This window comes from Podarcis tiliguerta, assembly GCF_965153285.1.
Source record: "Podarcis tiliguerta genome assembly, chromosome: 6".
Classification (NCBI taxonomy): Eukaryota; Metazoa; Chordata; class Lepidosauria; order Squamata; family Lacertidae; genus Podarcis; species Podarcis tiliguerta.
Window position 1 is genome coordinate 94,170,615 of NC_139539.1, and position 20,669 is coordinate 94,191,283.

The 20,669-nt window shown below is 41.5% G+C and overlaps 1 protein-coding gene and 1 long non-coding RNA gene across 7 annotated transcripts in view; one reads left to right on the top strand and one right to left on the bottom strand.

Moving 5' to 3' along the window:
• The window catches only part of RC3H1 (ring finger and CCCH-type domains 1), an 81,442-nt gene that overhangs the window by 50,797 nt on the left and 9,976 nt on the right, over positions 1-20,669 (top strand). For 2 of the 6 annotated variants that reach the window (XM_083446273.1, XM_083446274.1), the window contains exons 7-19: positions 90-222; positions 1,768-1,886; positions 6,065-6,177; positions 6,874-7,155; positions 7,844-8,061; positions 9,696-10,087; positions 11,419-11,577; positions 12,655-12,807; positions 14,059-14,272; positions 15,281-15,374; positions 15,500-15,629; positions 18,532-18,702; positions 19,750-19,856. In XM_083446273.1, coding sequence (XP_083302399.1) covers positions 90-222; positions 1,768-1,886; positions 6,065-6,177; positions 6,874-7,155; positions 7,844-8,061; positions 9,696-10,087; positions 11,419-11,577; positions 12,655-12,807; positions 14,059-14,272; positions 15,281-15,374; positions 15,500-15,629; positions 18,532-18,702; positions 19,750-19,856 — 2,285 coding nt within the window. The remainder of the gene's footprint in view (positions 1-89; positions 223-1,767; positions 1,887-6,064; positions 6,178-6,873; positions 7,156-7,843; positions 8,062-9,695; positions 10,088-11,418; positions 11,578-12,654; positions 12,808-14,058; positions 14,273-15,280; positions 15,375-15,499; positions 15,630-18,531; positions 18,703-19,749; positions 19,857-20,669) is intronic. The other 4 variants (XM_083446275.1, XM_083446276.1, XM_083446277.1 and 1 more) reach the window with 2 other exon arrangements.
• On the bottom strand, positions 16,903-19,789 carry LOC310680139. The gene is made up of 2 exons (XR_014512660.1): positions 19,709-19,789; positions 16,903-17,891 (listed from the first exon to the last, which is right to left on the bottom strand). It is a non-coding gene; the product is annotated as an uncharacterized lncRNA (long non-coding RNA).

Sequence of the window (20,669 nt, forward strand, 5' to 3'; positions counted from 1 at the left end):
TTTAAAAATGTATCTTTTAGGTGTGTTTCACTGAAGATGGTCTCTAGGAGTACAGAAAGCAGTTCTAATTATGTACTTATATATTTAAGTTGCAGACCCCAGCCTCTTTTGCACAGAGTGTTCAGGAACTAACTATCGCTCTCCAGAGGACTGGTGACCCAGCCAATCTGAACCGGCTTCGACCCCATCTAGAACTCCTTGCAAATATTGATCCCAGCCCAGGTAACTACTAAAAAAGTGGTTTCGTGTTCATGTTCACTGCAGCAGAAGAGGCTTTACATATGTTTCAATCAAACTGATACATGTCAATGTGAGAAGCACAGGTGAACAGACTACTCTCTTGTTTCCTTGTTAACAAAAAAGCTGTTTCTCTTGAGATGCTCTAGTCTCCTTTATATTCTAATGGCAGACAGACTTCAGGCTTGTTTATTTTTTACTAGAACACTAAGACCCATCAACCAAAGCAGGGGTGGAGTACCTTTAGTTATAAAGTACAAATCTACCTTCTGCCCACCATGTGCCTAAACTTCTCAGAGTTGTGGCAGTCTCAGCATTTGGGAGTTCTAAGGCATAAAAACTGTGAGTTGAGACAACAGGAGTGAAGACCGTTTTCAACCTGAGGGCTATATTCCCTTGTGGAAAACCTTCCAGGGGCTGTATCCCAGTGATGGACAGGGTCAGGAGTGAAAGTCAACGGATGAATAGATCACCCTTTTGTATAGCAGGCTACATTCCTTCTGTGCAAAGGCTGCGTGTTACATGTATATAGGTTTCTATACATAACACATCTCCCTTTCCTGGCAAGCAAGAGGCACCAAAGTTCAGTGACACATTCCAGCCCGGGGAAAGCACTTGAAGAGTGCACAGAATAAAGATGGTGAGGGGAACGGCATAGGGAGGGTTCCAAAATCCTGGAGGGGCCACATTTGACCCCAGGCTATTCCTGCTACAGGTGTGCATTCACACTACTGATCTTGCTCTGTTTATTCATAAACAATGGACATTAGCTGGGAGTAAGTCGCATACATATGCTGATTGGCTTGCCCACAAAAACATATGCCACAATAAAGTTGTTTGCCTTTAAGGTATCCTATGACTTTGTTGGTTTTGTGGCAACAGTGGCTACTCCATAAGGTCCCACAGACCTTAATGATCATAGGAAAAGGCCTTGTGACCTGAAAAATTCTGAATGGGTCAGGATCATAGGATTATTTTTCTATGAATTCATGAGGTTAGGCTCAGAGTCTTGCTAAATCCTACCCAGCCCTTTCTGAGGAGGACATGTCTGTGTATGTTTCTCTGCTTATCATTGTTGTAGTGGGGTTATATTGCCATATTTTAGCAAAAGGAAACACATGTTAATGAGACAGTCCTTTCACTAGAAATGACTCTCTTGGGCTCTCTCAGACCTTGCTGCTTTTCCTTGATTACTTCCAATCTCCTGCCATATTTCCCACAATTACAATATTTTTCCTGGGGGGTGTCTCTCTGAGGGTTCAAATGCTCTCAAGCATTCCTATTTGAATAACTTTATTCCTTACTGACAGGCAGGAAATGTTTGCTGCTGCTGCTGCTCCCTAAATCTGGCAAATCAGTGTTGAATTTCCATAGACATTTCCTTAGTCTTGCCTGTCAGATTTATTCTTCCTTCAGAACTAAAATTTTGCATGTTTTAAATTTTTTGATGCTTGCTATGATTCAGATCCTGTTTCTACGGGATTTCTCACTTTCCAGAGATAAATTCATTTGTTCTTGTAAACACTGCAGATGCCCCACCACCCACCTGGGAGCAGCTTGAGAATGGACTTGTCGCTGTGCGGACTGTGGTACACGGGCTGGTTGATTACATCCAAAATCACAGCAAGAAAGGAGCAGACCAGCAGCAGGTACTGTATTGTGTGGCACTTATTGTAGTCAGAAGGCACACTTCGTCATAGTAGACCTTGCCAAATCAAAAAAGAACGAAAGGAAATGCTTCCCCTAGTATATGTAAGATAAAAAGGTGAATCAGTTGCCATTATCCACTCGTCTCTATTGGAGCAACAAAATAGAAGAATGTTTTAATTTCATGCCTGGAGTTCTCAGAAGGATGTGCTCTAGGAAAACGAAGCTTTTGTAAAAATTGGGGTGTTGGTCTAGTCCTTCCCTGCCACCTCCAGCAAAATCAGCAAAGATTATATGAGTCACATTGGGGATACATTGCACACATAATAATAGTTTTCTCATAGTGTATAACAAGGAGTGAATTTCATATCCTTTCCCCATAGGAAGCCGTATCACTATTGTGACCTAAGTCTATTGTATCATCTTTAGTACCCAATTCTAATAACATTTTATACATTTTAGAAATCAGTTTTTCATTACTCTCAAGCAACCCCAGTTTGAGATCAGATCTTTGTTCCTTAAAACCATTTAACGCATTCTTCTTAAATTGCTTGTTTATTTGGTACTGAAACCAAGCCAATACCAAGTCTTGAATTTCTTCTAGTTTTTCAAGTTTATACCCAGTATAACTTAATATTCTCTATATGTCCCCCAATTCTTCTTCATGTTTGTTTTTGGGCACAAGCTTCTATAGGGGATAACCACAGTGGTGCTTTTCTTTCAAGTAGATTTTTATACAGTACCTGAAGGCATATAGCCCTCCAAATAAACTTCTCCTTATGGAGTAATTTAGAAAGACTTTATGTACCTTTGGTGTTTTTTTTCTACCCCAGATATGCATACCACCCATATTGTCTACCATATCCTTCCAGATCCAGCAATCTAGTATTATTTTCAATATTATCCATTCCTTTATCCATGTCAAACATGCTACATCATAATATAATTTTAAATTTGGAAGTGAGCCCCCTCTTTCCCCCTTTTCTTCCTAACCTAACATTGTAAGAAAAAAAATAAAGAAAAAGAAAGATTTGGAAGTGGAAATCTACCTTTTTCTTTAGTACAGTGGTGCCTCGCAAGACGAAAAGAATCCGTTCCGCGAGTCTTTTCGTCTTGCGGTTTTTTCGTCTTGCGAAGCAAGCCCATTAGCGGATTAGCGCTATTAGCGCTATTGGCAGTTTAAGGGCTATTAACGCCTATTAAAGGCTTAAGGGATTAGCGCTTCAGAAAAAGGGGTTGGGGAGCGGGAAAAAAACTCAAAAATTTTCATCAATTTTCGTCTTGCGAAGCAAGCCCATAGGGAAATTCGTCTTACGAAGCGCCTCTGCAAACGGAAAACCCTTTCGTCTTGCGGGTTTTCCGTCTTGCGGGGCACCACTGTATCGGTTAATATTTTAAATGTAATACTTGGTTTCTTGCCTTGCCAAATGAACTTAGCTCTTTTTGCCATTTAAAGCATCCAAATATTACATATTAGTACTACTGTTTGGGACAGCATTTCTAACTATTATCTGTGCTGCCTGCATGTCTGAAAATTCTTCATGTGGCCACATTAACTGAAAAGGTACTGAATGAAAGTATAATGTACTTTGCTATAAGGTGTTCTGGAACCCACATCTATCAAAGCAGTGAAAATGTGTAAATAGTGGAATCCAGCAAGAAACATGGATCTGTTACATCTGTTACATATTCATAGCCATTCCAAAGCATTTGAACTCTCATAAATCACAACTCATTCAGACATAGACCCAAAGAACCATGCAATTAGTTCTGTGTACCCTGGGCAACTTTGGACTTATCTCCCCTTGTGCATGACACAGCTCTTCTGAAACAGACACATTTTAAAATCAGATTGTGATAATAGCATGGAGGTCAGCTGTACCAAGGGACGCGGGTGGTGCCGTGGGTTAAACCACAGAGCCTAGGACTTGCCGATCGGAAGGTCGCGGTTTGAATCCCCGCGACGGTGTGAGCTTCCGTTGCTCAGTCCCAGCTCCTGCCCACCTAGCAGTTCAAAAGCACGTCAAAGTGCAAGTAGATAAATAGGTATTGCTCCGGCGGGAAGGTAAACGGCGTTTCCGTGCGCTGCTCTGGTTCGCCAGAAGCAGCTTAGTCATGCTGGCCACATGACTTGGAAGCTGTACGCCGGCTCCCTCAGCCAGTAAAGCGAGATGAGCGCTGCAACCCCAGAGTCGGCCATGACTGGACCTAATGGCCAGGGGTCCCTTTCTTTACCTTTACCTTTACCTTTACCTTACAGCTGTACCAAGACCAGAAATCCTGCTAGGCATATAGCCTACATACTCAGGCATATCCGAATTAGTTTTGTTTGATCCTAGTTGGGATCCCAAAATCCAGAAGATGTCATAACATTTTGTGCATATTGATCGTTTTGTCCAATTATTAAGGACAGAACTACATATTCTGTGGGTTTCACAGATTATGAGTGCCCAGTAACTATTTTTTAACGTGATTTAAGGGAAACATCGGAAATTGCAATTTGAAGATTTTCATTAAGCTTTTTAATTGTAGAAAGAAAATCAAAGCTACTCACTGGAAAGTGTTTTCTTTTTTTAAAAAAAGTTCTAAGCATACCTAGAATTCAGAATAGTAGAGAAATGATGGCCATTAATTACATTAAAATTTGAGAGAGGTAGCAAGTATTAAATAAATGTTATAGGTAATTAGGCTTTTTCTAACTTATTGGAACAAGAAGTGTTTTCTTTTATGCTATGTACAGTATAGCTCACTACTGTGTAATACTTCTTTTGTGTTACTTGTCTTTAATTTCTATGATAATTTGTGTATGAGTAATATTTCATAGACATAAAGCTGAGAGAATGCAAGTCAAAACAAAGAGGGAGAGAGAGCGTGCATGTGTGTCATAAGCCTGCTTTTAGGAACAACTTCCAAATCATAGTTGGAGTGTTGAGAACATAATGAGGACTCCTACACTTCTCCCTTCATGCATACAGTGCCCCACTGCCCCACTGCGTTGCAGTAGCCATAGTTTTTACTTCTGTGAACCACCCTAAGACCTGTGCGTATAGGGCAGTATATAAATATTAATAATTAATAATATAATAGTTAATTATTATTTTTTTAAAAAACTATAAACTGTTTTTCACCTCCGGAGTGGTTTGATATGGTGACTGAATCATATAGCTGATGGGGATGTAGAAGGAGAAGAACATACCAGGCAGGTTAGATGTGAAATATTTTTTAAAACCACTGAAATATTTAGCAGTACTTTTCCGTTTGTGTAGTACTTTGCAAATTTTGCACCATGAACGGAGAAAAAAATGAGATCCGCATTAAAACAGTAGAATTTATGACAGAAAAGCAACTTAAAAATGGAACTCTTTATTGGAATTCCAACCCTGGAATTGCTACATCATTGGGAAAAGGATTATCTACTAATGGTTCCATACCTAATATTGTCAAGGTGTTGACAGTGGTCGAAACTCCCATTGTCCCAGGCACATTTTGCGACAGGGAATTTCGTTAGTGTGAGCAAGTTTCTGAGCCCTGGGCACGATACTGCACCTAAGATTTCAGATTGAAACTGCAGAGTGGAAGGAAAGGAGAACCTTTTTCCGCTTCCCCACTTCTAGGTACTCTCTGAAGACTGGAGAAGAGACCCTCTTGAGAATATATGGGGGGTGGGCAGGGGAAGGACTAGACCATGTGAAAAAGGAACATAACATTCTAGCTGCAGTTCATTCATTTTCAACTTTGTATTCTTGTTATAAAAAAAGCACGCCTAGACATTCCGTTGTTGTGCCCATAACCTAGGTTTAAGGTGCCATTTAGCTCCTAGCTTTTGTATCTCAGTTTCTAACACTGGGTGTTGAATAAAGAGGTGGGTGGATTAATAAAGAGGTGGGTGGATTCCATTGATTAAATCTGCTATCACAGCACATGCAGCACAACCCAGTGCATGCTTACTTGGAAATAAGTTGCATATGCCAGTGTTCACTGGCATATTTGTTTAGGATTGCAACCTTAATAGTGAATCCCACTTCTATCAGTTCTCTAACAAAGCTTTCTTTCTGGAGATCTATCTACACAGTTTTTATTTTATTTCTATTCTGGATTTATTTTGGAGCATTATTTTCAGAATAATTGTAGACTTTGAGAATTTTGGTTTCAGTTTCCTTATTTTTCCCATTTGATCTAGCCTCCTCAACACAGCAAATATAAGACATATATGTGCCGAGACATGAAGCAGAGAGGAGGTTGCCCCCGTGGGGCCAGCTGCACCTTTGCACACTCGCAGGAAGAACTAGAAAAGTAAGATTCCATGTCTTATTCTACTTCGGATTGTGAATTTATCAGATTGTGCAAACAGAGCTGGAGAGTATCCAGTTTAGAATGGATAATTGATTAGGGCTGAAGGTATAAATGTTTCAGATCATCTGCATGGGGGTTGGGCTGGATATGGCAATCTACAAAGTTAAAATAAAATGGTGGTGAGAGGATTAAATTCTATAGCTGGTATATATATATATATATATATATATATATATATATATATATATATATATAAAATCTTCCTAACTTTCTAGTATCTTGCCCAGTATACCCCTAGATAGTCCACTGTTGCCATACTAGTGCGTGGGTTTTACTGCCAAACTGAAATTATGCCCTGATTTAGAGAGAGAAATGAGATGAGATGGAGACAGACAGTAAGATTTGTGTGCTACAGGCTGTAAAAGAGGACAGAACTGAGTGAAAATACGAGTTACATATTCACTATCCCAGCGACTGAGTAAAACACCTTGTGACATTTTATAAGCAGCAAGCAGCCGTGTTTGCTGCACGGTGCCTAGTGTGTGCTGACCTCATTGCACCAATAAGGTTTGGCATAGCGGGTGTTCCAGCTGCAGTAGTCATGCCTGAATTAAAGTTTGTGCTCTAGCATTTGAGTGGGAAAAGAAAGCTGTAGCTCATCCTTTTTCTATAATTCCTCACATGTTTCTCCTGAAGATTTCGTAAGATGAACAAACGTCTGGTCCCTCGAAGACCCCTGAGTGCCTCCTTAGGCCAGCTGAATGAAGTGGGCCTATCGGCAGCAGCTATCCTCTCAGACGAAGGGAGCATGGACTTGCCCAACAGAAAACCCTCTGCCTTGCCAAATGGGATTGTTTCAACAGGCAGCGCAGTTACACAACTTATCTCTCGTGGAACTGACTCCAGTTATGATTCAGCCTTGAAGCCCGGGAAAATTGACCATCTTAGCAGCAGTGCCCCTGGGTCACCTCCTGACTTGTACGTTTACCTTTTTATGGTGTTCATATAAACTGCCCAATCTAGAGAATGCAGTCCGCGTGTGCATAAATTGGATGCACAGACATGGCTTCTGCATTCAGGTCACAGCTGTATCTGGACTGCGTTACCATCATACACATATTCAAATATAGGTGGCAGTACTTCCATTCAAAAGGACCTCACAGAGCGCATAGTTAAACTATGGAATTTGCTCTCACAAAATGTAGTGATGGCCACAAACTTGGTTGGCTCCGAAAGGGATTCAGGCAAATTCATGCAGGGCAAAGCTAACCATGACTACTAGCCGTGATGGCTGTGCATAGTCTCTTGCATTGGATGCAGCATGCCAATGAATACCAGCTGCTGGGAATCACAAGGGGGGAGAGTGCTTGCTTCCCATGGGCACCTGATAAGAACAGGTTTCTTGACTAAGTGGGTCTTTTGTCTAATCCAGCAGGGCTCTTTTTAGGTTTCTCTAAGCTGGATTGCCGCAGCTGCTGGAACCTTAGCTGGACTCCCTTAATATCAGCTGGCAGCGGTGATGCTTCCACCTTCCATCTTCTGCTACCTCTTGCATATGCTTGGTTGCTGAGAATGTACAAATCAATGTAGGCGCCAAAGCAGCAATATTCAGTGGGATTCATCCCAGGTTTGTAGCTGCTCTAATGTTGTGATGGATCTCTTTTAGGCTGGAATCCGTTCCCAAGAGTTCTCTATCTGCCTTACCAGTGAACTCTCACCCAGTGGCCCCCCGAGGACCTGCAGACCTGCCTCCAATATCTGTTGGGAAGCAACTCCAAATGGTGCCACGAGGCTCCCAGTTGTATCCAGCTCCACAAACAGATGTGTTTTACCCAGATCCTCGGGGAGCAGGTCCACCATTTGAATCTCCACCTTACCAATCAGGTAACAATGCCACCTGGGTAAAATTTGGGCCTGGGGCAAAGGTTTGCATGTTATTTATTTATTTGCCCTAGATGAAGGATGGGGTGCTAGATACTGTGATATATTAGACTACAATCCTGGCCCCACTTACCTGTGAGTAAGCCCTGACCTACACATTTTTCAGAGGATGCTTTGTAACTAGGAGAGCTTAGATACCTTCTTTTTGTTAAACTAAAACTGAAATTATCATGAATCCACATTTGTAAGCGATCCTAGGTTGTTGAGGTTCACACATTCAGAATTGCAAGGGATGACAAGCTCTCCTTATAATCCCAACAACCCATCACTACTTGGCCTTCTGGCTAAGATCTAGTGTATAAGCACAACCACTTCTGTATTTAAGAAGATCAAGTAAGTTGTGTTTTTACAAATTTTATTGAAAATTTTAAGTGAAATTCACAATTTTTGCAGATAGGGAAATGAAAGTACCGTATTTTTCGCTCTATAAGACACACTTTTTCCCTCCTAAAAAGTAAGGGGAAATGTGCGTGCGTCTTATGGAGTGAATGCAGGCTGCACAGCTATCCGTGAAGCCAGAACAGCAAGAGGGATTGCTGCGCAGCAATCCTTCTTGCTGTTCTGGCTTCAGGGATAGCCTCATGAAGCCTCTTCAACAACATTTGATTCAGGATATTTTTTTTTCTTGTTCTCCTTCTCTAAAAACTAGGTGCATCTTATGGTCGGATGCGTCTTATAGAGCGAAAAATGCGGTGCCTTATTTTATTTCATCAAGCCAGAAGAGAGCTGTCTGGCTAGATGTAGCAACTTTCAGAGTTGAAAACTGCTGCCACCAACTGGAAGCATTCACACTTGCAGATGGTAGTTCACAAGTTTCTTTGTGTGTCAGCCATATATTTAGAAATAGGTACCACTCCCAAGAATTAACCCATTTCTTGAAAACATAGTGAAAGGTGACATCCTGTGAGACAAAGTTGCTCATGTTCTCCAGGTTCTTTTATCTCATCCCACTAGCTTTTATGACAATCTAATCCTTTTGAAGTTGTTTTCCTATCTGCATGTGGCAAACAACAACTTCGCCAATCCCTTTTTCCTGCGGGATCTCAACACAAAATATTGCCAGTGTTTTTAGAAAAGGATATATTCCATTCTAGCCCTCTCAGCATTGTTGCCATTATTGCCTATGCAACCCCCTTGTCATCATCTGGCTTCTTAGGGCAGGGTCTTCCTGGTGACTCCTGCTCCTGCTAGTGTCTAAGGGAGCCACACCCTCCCAAGCAGGGTGAGTAGATGAGCAACTGTCCTGTTAGCATCACTGCTGAGAGGACTCTTTCAGAGACACCTCTCTGAATTGGCCCATAGTTATAGTGGCTCCTTGAGAGGCTTCCACATGTTTTCCTCATGGTAATTTATAAAACATCATTGGCCAAAAGCTAAGACAAGTGATGATCTATTGTTATAATGCAAAGTGTTTCCAAGCTCTTTCCAAACAGCTGTAACTTGGTAAGAATGGATTAACATCTTCAAACATAAAGGAGATTTAAAGTGACAACTTATTGCCACTTCCGTTCTCTGAAGCAGGTGAAAGAGTGAATTGCCTTAAAGCACCTTTCCAAAATTTTATTTTGTGTATTTAGGTGTGTATTACCCTGCAGCTCAGCCTTCGCAGTGTATGTCTCGATTTGTCCGACCTCCACCGACTGTTCCTGAACCAGGCCCTCCTTATTTAGAACATTACCCACCATACCTCCAGGACCGCATGGTGAATTCTCAGTACAGTGCACAGCCCCAACAATATCCTCCTATGGGACAACCCATGTACCCCCCACATTATGACAGCCGGCGCATGTACCCCCCTCCCCAGCCGTACCAGAGGGAAGAAATCATCAGAGGAAGCCCTGTGCCCATCGAAATTCCTCCACCAGCTGTGTCACCATATGTACCTGAAACAAGAGACAGATATCCACAGATGGAAGGCTACTATCCAGTTGGTCCACATCTGAGTCAGATCAGACCTTCATATCACAGGGTACGAGTTCTATATGTCACTTCTTGTTTGTTAATTTGTTTGTTTGTCTGTCTGGGGGGGAGCTTGGCATTTTAGTCTATGAAATGCTATACAGTCTTCATTCCTGCAGCAGCTCTATGAAATCCCATTTTACACAAGGGAGAAGTAGAAAGTTGGGCTTGATTAGGGCCACTGAGTAAGTTCATGACCAAGTAGGGATTTTCATCTAGATTAGGCCCATATGCATGTTTCATTTAAATAAATAAAAAGTACATCAAAGAAACTAAGATTCTACAATAACAAAAGGTTAAATTTGCAACCTTTATAATTAAAAATACATTTATTTATTTTTTATCATTTCTTTTTGCCTCTGCTAACCATGTGGGACATACAGACAGGGAGGGCTTGCCCTCAGTTGCTGAAAATGGGAGATCAAGTTTGCAGTGTATTCCCACTCAAAAAATTCTGGACCAGAACCATAGCTTTCATTGGGAGCACAGATATTTCTACAGTGACCAAAGACTCGCTCCTTCCTGGCAGCTTAGACTTGCTCCAGAAACACAGGTGTTTTTGTTGGAGGAACAAGATGATATTTTCTTCCAGCCTGACTCTGATGTTTTGAGGCATACAAAGTGGGGTTCTAGCACATCCTCATCCAAAGATCTGTAGTTTGAGGGCTGGGACCAGATCATTTTCTGCACAATAATTTCCACTGTGGAAAACTGCCCATGTCTAACTAATGGATACACTAAGCGGTTTGAAACTTGTAAATAACTTTATTCATATAAATATACTTAAGAAATACCTATATATCTATTACTTAGCACTTTGTGCATGCTAAAATTAGTATGTTAACAGTTTTCAGTGTCTTCGTTGTTTTCTTCTGAACTTTAATGGCTATGTTCACACTAAGCTATGACTTAGCAGTATGAGAATGAACCATAGATTTCTTTTCCTACCCTTCTTCTAGCACAGCTGCAAAAAAGTTGGAAGCTTCCACTTGTGTTTTAGATAAATCACAATTTAGTGTGCTGTCTCAGCCTTAAGACTGTGGTTCTTCTTAACTACCAGTTGTTGAAACAAGCCACTTTCATAAACAATGGTTTGATGTTTTCACCAGTTTGTATTACTGAGTTGCTTTCTCCTTTGGAGCATGTTGCTCAAATATAAAGGATGCTAGTCTTCAAATTTGGACAAAAATACACCCCCTCCGTGCTTTGTCATTGATGTAAATCTAACAATTGTGGATTGTAGGCTTCAGCTTTAGATTCACTTGTAGAATGGATAATTGATTGTGTCTTAAATTTTAAACGTTTTAAGTATTATTTTTCAAAATGATATTCTGTCTTCAGGAGCCTTATAGCCGGCCTCCCCCTCAGCCTCATCCCAGTCTAGATGATTTACACCGACGACGAAAGGAGATCATGGCCCAGCTAGAGGAAAGGAAGGTCATCTCCCCACCTCCTTTTGCACCATCACCAACTCTGCCTCACTCTTTACACACTGATGAGGTGAACATGGTTTTAAAATATAGCTGTTGGGTTGCTTTAGCAGTAGTCATGGAAGTAGGCTTAGTAATGAACAGGGGTGCCCAAACCTTTTTCAAAGAGGGCCAGATTTGATGAAGTGAACATGCGTGAGGGCCAACCAAAGTTGTTGACCTTTTTTTAGGATTGAAGTTGTTGAGCCTTTTCCAGGGATTTTACCCCCCAGGAAATGAACTGCCACAGGAGCCGGATTAAACCAACCAGTGGGCCGAATTAGGCCCCCGAAACGGACTTTGTGCATGCCTGGTAATGAACAATGTATGTAAATTGACATGCAGGGAGAAAGGTGCATTTGAACCAGGTCCTGCCAGAATCTCACTGCATCCAACCATGTGTAGGACAGAGTGTGCATACATACATTGGCCAGAACAGCATGATCAGCATGTCAGATGAATGCTAAGAATTGTCCACATGATCTGATCCTATGCACATTGGATTTTAAAGATGTGCACCCTATTTAAATGTTATGCCACATGTGGAGATTCAGTGGCTTGGGAAGCAGGAGGGTCTTGTCAGATTGTGTGGGGAAGGAAGGCGTTCTTTCCCTTGCCCACCATGCTTCAGATGCAGCATGTCTGAACTGGGCTAGAGACATAGTAATGAGAGCATCAGAGAAATACTGTGCCATCAGTTTCCCGTTTTAGAGCTGACTTCTAATTAGGCCAGTCCACTAGAATGGCCATCCAATTTTAGTGGCACATTGAGTGCATTCATTATATTTGAAGGTTTTTTGTATTAACAGCCATATTTCATGTTCCCATTAAATATTAGAATGCTGTTAACTAGGCTTGCTATGTCGGGCACATTTATTTACATTTTATGCAAATTTATGCAAGAAATACCATATGCAATAGTCAGACTGGAAGTGTCTGAACACTTTGAAACCACTTTGTCTCAAGTTCTATTTTGGAGTCAATTCAGATGTTTAGTGGAGGCACATAGGGCTTTTTAAATTTTAATTTTAGTACTATTGCAATAATTGAATGTTATTCTTCTCCTTCACTTACAAAAATGGACTTTGTTTTTTTGTGTTTTTTGCAGTATATAGATGAAGATCTGAAGGTAGCTGGCAAATACAAAGGAAATGATTATAGCCAGTACTCTCCCTGGTCATGTGAAACCATTGGCTCCTACATTGGAACCAAAGATGCAAAACCCAAAGACACAGCAGCAGTGGGACTTGTTGAGATGGGGGTAAGCATGCAGAGAAGACCAAACGATCAGTGCCAGAGGGTGCTATTCAAATTGGGCCTTGTACCAGAAGGGCAGATTATAATAAATTGGCTTTAGCATGCAGTAAATCCTAGCTCTAGACTATTTGTTAAAAGGTGTGGACCACTTTTGGATCATTACTGTTGTTGCAGTGCAATTTTGGGTCCCTTTTTCTAATTATCAGAGCTCAGATCAAATATCATGCTCTAAAAACCATAGGCAAGAAGGCTTGCATATGGTTTGTCATGATATCTAAATTGACAGACATTGGTTTGCAGTTGACCAAGAGTACAGAATTGGAGACTCTGAAGAATATTTGCAGCCATTGTTTGAGTGGCTTGTAGTTTCTGAGCTAGAGGCACCATGGAAATGAGAGTCAACTTAGGAAGCTGAGTGTGAAGAGAAGTGAAAATAGTACCAGACAAACATCTCTAAAGTATGGTTGGTCGGCTGAGCATTTGAAGACTCAAATCATTGTTTGTCTTTTTCTAAACTATGTTGTTGTCTGAATGGAGCAGAAAGTTAGTGTTATGGTTCTGAACCATGTGTCACAAGAGAACTGTTTGTGTGTTGTGAAAAATTAGTTTTCAATTAAAGACTCCTGTGAGAATAAAGTATCTACTCAGAGAAGGCTGTTTGCTGTGTTTCTATCTGATCCACTGCTCTAGCCTTGCCTCCTTCATCAACCTGTGTGTGCATGCTTAGCGCTGAGCCACAACGCCCCCCTTCCTGTCTTTCTGCCACTCCATTTGCACTCAAGTAAAATGAGGGCAGCCATTTTTTAATGGCGTGTGTGGTGGTGGTGGGGTTAACCAGGAGTGGTGAACGGGCTTGGATGTAGCCCTGTGTTCTGCTCCTTTTGGAGATCCTCAGCTGTGTGAGAGATGCTGCATTCTGGGAGGAAGGAGAATAGTGGGCTCCAACGGTATAACCTTTCAACAGAACAGCAGTATATACATGTTTTAATTTGTCTTTGGTAGTGGTTTGGACAGTCACATTATAAAATATTATAGAATATTAAAATATTAAAGGGTCCAAGAGAAATCCTAGAAGGTGTTAATATTTTTTTAAGTGTGTCTATATTTTGAAAGAAATTTGTTGGAACAGTGTCTTTCTGCACATATGCCCCACCCCCAATTCTCTGTGAAATGATAATTTTATTCTTACTGAGAAGAGTCAGTCAAAATGGAGAATCTTGCTTATAATTCCCTACCCTTTTGGTTCCCCCTCCAGAACGTGGATAGCAAGGGGATGCGAGACCAGCGTTTGGATTTGCAGAGGAGAGCAGCAGAGACTGGCGATGATGATCTTATTCCATTTGGAGATCGGCCTACGGTATCAAGGTTCGGTGCCATCTCACGTACATCTAAGACGATGTATCAGAACCCTGGCCCCATGCAAGCCATGGCAGTTCAAGGGGCATCTACGAAGCCAGGCAACATTTCAGGTATGCAGCGGACCCCTTTGGAGGCCTGCTTTCTTCTACAGTAGACTTTCACCAGTCCCGAAGTGTAGAATTAGGAGTTGCTAATAGACACACGAATTTAGAATTTCCTGTAGGGGCTTCCTCCCTTCAGCCACAACCTTGCGAGCCATTCCACAGCTAGCTGGTGTTTGTATCTGTCCTTCTTCAACTAAAGCCTGTATGCCATGTGGCAAACAGCTCAGAAATTGAGAAATCCGAAAATGGGTTTGTGAAATGCCATAGGGAGAGGCTTTTTAACAATTCTCAGTGAGCTGACGTAAACCCTTGAGTGTGCCTGAAGTTCCTCCTTGAGTCCCAGTGCTTGTCTGCAGCATGGAGTAGGTGGGAGCTCTGCCTTGTGCAGTGATTTCAGGTTACACAGGGGCAGTTTGGGCAGAGAAGCAAATGGAGGCATTTGGTACATTGTACCAAGTGGATACATGGCCCTGCTGCACTGCCACTTATCCAGCATACTCACTGTGGCAAACCTGTGGGCGAGCCTTTTAGTGACAGACAAGCAAATTCTAAATGTTATGCAAAAGTCAGCATGAAGATGATTCTTTCCTAGTAGGTAGATTTCTCCAATACCCCTTTAGCCTACGTAAGCAGTCCTTTCCCAGGCTAGACATAATGAGTTTTTTTGCTCCTTCTGCAGTTCTATCTTTCTTTTTTGAAAGCTGGAATGGGTATTTTAAAGGTCTCCAACATTCTCTGTGGTGTTGTTCAACTCCTCTTTGTTCTTTTCCTCCATTCCCATCCCAGCCACCAAACATTTTATGGTGGCTATTTTAAAAGGAGAGGAAAATATGACCCAGGTCTGTCAGTATTTTTGCAGACTTTCTTCAACACACATTTTTTTCACAAAAGCAAAGAAAAGGCAGCTAATATTACATACATTGCCTTAGCAACTGTGCAACGTCATCTTCTCTGCCATTAATATAAGTCGTTTGAATCAGCACTTTTTAATAGACCTTTCCAATTGCTTTGTAGATTACAGCCCTTATGAAACACACAGTGGATGGGGAGGTTCGCCATATTCACCCCATCAAAACATACCTTCTTCTCAGGGACGCCCTAGTGACAGGTAAGAGTATCCAAACCTGCTGTGTTTAGGGGAACATACTATACAAGTTTTGTTTTTTCTAACGCCTTGAAAAGAGAGTACTGAAACATTTGCTTCTTTTTCAAATAAATTCTCTGCCATCAAAGGGAGAGATTGTCTATGACAGACGTGGCTGGCCATGGGAAGCCTTTGCCCTCATCTGAGAGGGAACAGCAGCTTCGACTTGAACTGCAGCAGCTAAACCATCAGATTAGCCAGCAGACACGAGGATTGGAGGTGGGTGCTTGTATCCCCAGTCTTTTTGCAGTAAGGGACTTGAGAAACTGGGTGTGTGTGTGATAGAGAGAGAGAGAGAGAAAGAGAGAGAGAGAGCGCAATGGGAATATAATTTGTTTTCCTCTGATTCTGTTATATATGTTTTCATAACATTTAGGAATTTCAAGTGTGGTTAAAAGTTACAAAAGATGCTGGCACCAATACTGCCGTTGTCTACAGACGTCCGATTTTGTATTCTTTTATATTTCCCCCCTCTTTCTCACACACACACTCTTTATTGTTGTATTTTTCTGGTCTTCAAAGTAGTGATATATTGGGTAATGAGCTTCCTTTCTAATTTTTTGTTGGCCTTATCTTCCCAAGCTGTCTAAGGCTGAACAATGGTTATACACAATTTATTGAAAAGTCATCTTGTATATCTTACAGTTGAATTGATTTCTTAGGGTGAAAATATATATTTCTGACAACAGCAATGAACACTAATGATACCTGTAGCTCATAGTCATCCCAGAATAGAAGTGTTCTTGCAAAGTAAACCAGTGAGAGATTGTGGCTGCCTATTTGGGGGTTTACAGCTACCTCAGTTTAGGTTTTCTGCAGTGGCAATCACAAGCAGTCTTCATTTTAGGAAGGCCTGACTTCCTAAAGTCAGGTGGTTTTTATGAACTTGGTAGGTTCCCTGAACAGAAATGATAGATGCAAGATCAGGGTTGATTTGAAATAAATCAAATTGATTTAAATTTCTAGTCAGTAACACTTGATTTTAATCATTTTTTAACAGAAAGACTCATTCTTGCTGGTATAATCTTAATATTTACAACCAGATGAAGGTTTCATTTTTGGAATAATAAATTTTCAGAGTAGTTTTTACAGTTCTGTAAAAAAATTACGGATTTTGGTTATACTATTAAAAATACAAAGACAGGTAATTATGAAATTATTGTTTATATTTCAACAACTTTTCTGCTGTATTTTATTGGGAGGAGAAAAATAATAATTTCCTTAATAACAATTTTAAAAAATTATTTAACTAAAACAATAATATTATAGCATATGTATAGATGTTTGTTAACTGATGTAGTTAAACAATTAAAAAAAAACTTTAGACTGAGTTTTAGCACACATGCAAAACTTAAAACAAATCCTTATTTCCTGATGGAAATAATTTGGACTATAATGTAACTTAAATAGAAAACTATCTTTAAAAATATTTTTCCTCCAGAAGCATTTTATTTTAAAAATCTGGTTTAAATAAAAAAAAATCCGATTTAAATTTTAAAAAATCCTTTTTTAAAAAAAAATCATTGATTTTTATTCACCGTGTGCAAGATGCATTTGTTGGCAATATTGTGCTCTTATTCAAGAACAAAAGAGAAATAGGTGCTTACTTTTGGCATGCATGCCTTTGCTGATGGTGCAATGGAGGAGTATTGGATGGTTTGAAAATACCCACATGACTGTTACTCTCTGTTGTTGTTGTTTTAGTTACCTAATGTTGCACTAGATAATATGCAACTTAAAAACAAAGACCAAAGATACTTGGAACTGTTTTGTGACAGACATTTCTGAAATATTGCTTCAGTGCCAAGACTTTTAAGATGAAATCATTCAAACACATTTTCATATACGTATATAATTCAATTCTTAATTTCAGATGTCATTTAGATACCAACATGCTTATATTTTATTTGTTCAGCTAGGTCCAGATCAGTGCAAATTAGGCAGAAATAATTCGTTTTAGAACAGTGGTTCTCAGGCTAGGAGCAATTCATTCAACATTGATTTGTTGCAGACTCCTGTGCACTGCTCAGTAACATGGAGCATGTTCTAGGATGCAGTCAGCCAATTACCAAGCCTGTTTGGCCTCACTGCTGCCCTTTATGAACACTTCTTAAATTATGAGCACCACTCCTGCAACTACAGGTTGCAAGGGAAGATCACTGGTGATAGGGAAGCTATATTTTAAGGAGGCTTAACTGCCATCACCTCCTTCTCATTAAGTAACCTCTAGTAAGCTTTCAAGAAATCACAGAAAGACACTGTTTCAAAACCAGGATGTGGGTGAGTGGCGTCTCAGGACTATAGTCAGATGCTTGGTTTCAGCTCCACCACAGCACCAGCATGTAGTAAACTTGATTACAGACAATCAGTGAGATGCCTTGAGCAAGGTGGCCAAGCCCTGCACATGCCAGATTTTTTCACAAAGTTTAAACAGGAGACACAACCATGCTTCTCTTTCAGTCACGCAGTGAAATCTGTGGACTGTAGAGACAGAACAGAGAAAAGAACATGGTACTTCAGACAACATCAGATTACCTTTTAGGATTCACTACCTCAAGAAGGAGCAATGGCATCTAGCTTGGATAGCTTCACAAAGAACTTGCTAATAACTGTGACAGTTAAATTGAACCTCTGTGTTCCAAGTATACCTCTGAATTTTTGGGGGAAACAGCAGGATGTTGCTCGCTATCTTTTCTCGCTTGTGAGCTTTCCAGATGCTCCTGGCTGCCTCCTCCCAGAAAGAGAGTGCTGAACTAAATGAACCCTTGGCCTGATTCAGCAATGAACGTCTTACGTCAGTGTTGTTTGCTTCTGTCTCGCATCTTCCTGAGAGCATGGATCCAGGCATCGCCACCTATGCTACAAGCTGAAATGAAAGATTGTTCACAAAGCTTGGGGAAAGGGCTGCATGTTTCACAAACTGTATTTCTGATTTAAGATGATCTTCATGTGCGTGTGAAACATTCTTGGGAGTAATGACCCATTTGTGTATTTCACATGAGAGGAAGGAAGGTTGGGTTTTGGGAACCAAGCAATACTCCTGAAATGTGGCCTCATCCTCATGTCTGCATGGTGTTCTTTCTGTGCTCAGTTGTGTATGTGCTTCGCTTTATGCATTTAGGCTGTTAGTAACAGGCTGCTGTTGCAGAGGGAGGCGACCCCCTTGGCAGGCCAGCCACAGCCCCCACCGCCACCTCCCAAGTGGCCTGGAATGATCTCAAGTGAACAGCTGAGCTTGGAGCTGCACCAGGTGGAGAGGGAGATCGGGAAGAGAACCCGGGAGCTGAGCCTGGTGAGTGTTTTGTAGGGTGAACAGAGGAGACTGAAAAAGAAACTGCTGCTGCGCTTCCTCACACAAAGGTGGTATTCTAGATAACAGCTGCCAGTGTTAACTCTTCTTATTTTTGAGACTATAGTGATTTTAAATATTCTGACTTCTGTAGCTTTTCAGGCTTTGTTTTCCTTTAGCATATAGCGTTAGAGTGCCAGGGTAATTGAAAAACTCACCCCCGCCCCTCTTGGCACGTGAATGAGGTGATAATGAGGCTTTCAAGTTGTACTACTATTTGGGACAGATTAGCATAGAGGAAATTGGAGAATGAGGAAAGTAATCAAGCAGAGGGCAGGTACTCTTTCCTTGGTGGGTATTCCTACCTCACACTAGCAGTTTAAATGGTAGTATTACTTTGCATGATTGCATGTGTTTCTAATTGGAAGCTAAAGGCTGCATTTCAGTGGACTAAATATATTTTTGTTAATTCTTAGTGTGTGATACAAGTTGAACACGTGCAGTCAGAAGTAAGCACCAATATATCAGATTGCGGCCATGTCACCTGACAGATCAGGGATATGAACCCAGGTGTCCCCAGCCAAATTCCATAGGCTGACAACTACACCACCTTTGCCAGCTCACTATTATATAATTGTCAGCTGATCCCTATAAAATTTATCATAAAATGGATCAACACGGTTACATATGTAGGGTGCATGGCTAGGAGATCTCATGATGAGCTTCTGCAGTTCAAAACTGTACCACTGCATGCCCTGTGTTGCAGCCTGGGCACCACACCCGTTAGCTGGCATTTGGAAATGGGGCAGTGGTTTTCAAGCCTGCGATGATAGAATGCTTTAGCCTTTGCTGCTTTATACATGTGCTTTTGTGTATCCTGAACAAATAGATAGGGCAGATATGTCTCAGATGTTCCCTTGCCCTGCGGCTTCTGTGTCAGTTGGTCTGCGCAGTGGTTTTACAATTATCCTATTCCTCATCTGTGAAACAAGCATAGAAAACATCTTACCTACATTTAGTGAACTGTAGGTATTCCTATTCTTTCCCTAGGAGAGTCAGTCTTCATTGGAAGTGAAAAGCAAAGTGAGTGCCAGTAAGCAGACAGAAAATGGACAGCAAAGCAAGGTACCAGCTGAGGATGTTGCACTTACATTCAGGTAATAGCACTGGTCTTCAACTGGTGGGTCACAGGCTGATCCAAGGTGGGTGACAACAGGAGCACTATCACCATGCAAATATATGCAGTCACAGAGCACACAGTAGCCTGTCAAACTTATTTTGCCCAGTTACCACCTCTGTCTATGCTCCGCTTTGAGCCAGTGTGGTGTAGTGGTTAAGAGCGGTAGTCTCGTAATCTGGTGAAATGGGTTCACTTCCCCGCTCCTCCACCTGCAGCTGCTGGGTGACCTTGGGCCAGTCACACTTCTCTGAAGTTTCTCAGCCTCACTCACCTCACAGGGTGTTTGTTGTGGGGGAGGAAGGGAAAGGAGATTGTTAGCCGCTTTGAGACTCCTTAGGGTAGTGATAAAGCTGGATATCAAATCCAAACTCTTCTTCTTCTTCTAGTGGGTGTAACATATTACACTATTGGGGTAAAAAGGTAAAGGTACCTCTGCCCGTACGGGCCAGTCGTGTCCGACTCTAGGGTTGTGCGCCCATCTCACTTAAGAGGCCGGGGGCCAACGCTGTCCAGAGACACTTCCAGGTCACGTGGCCAGCGTGACGAAGCTGCTCTGGCACCAGCGCAGCACACGGAAATGCCGTTTACCTTCCCGCTATAAAGCGGTACCTATTTATCTACTTGCACTTTGACGTGCTTTCGAACTGCTAGGTGGGCAGGAGCTGGGACCGAAGGACAGGAACTCACCCCGCCGTGAGGATTCGAACCGCCGACCATGCGATGGTCAAACTCTAGGCGCTGAGGTTTTACCCACAGCGCCACCCGCGTCCCTATTGGGGTACTGCTCCCT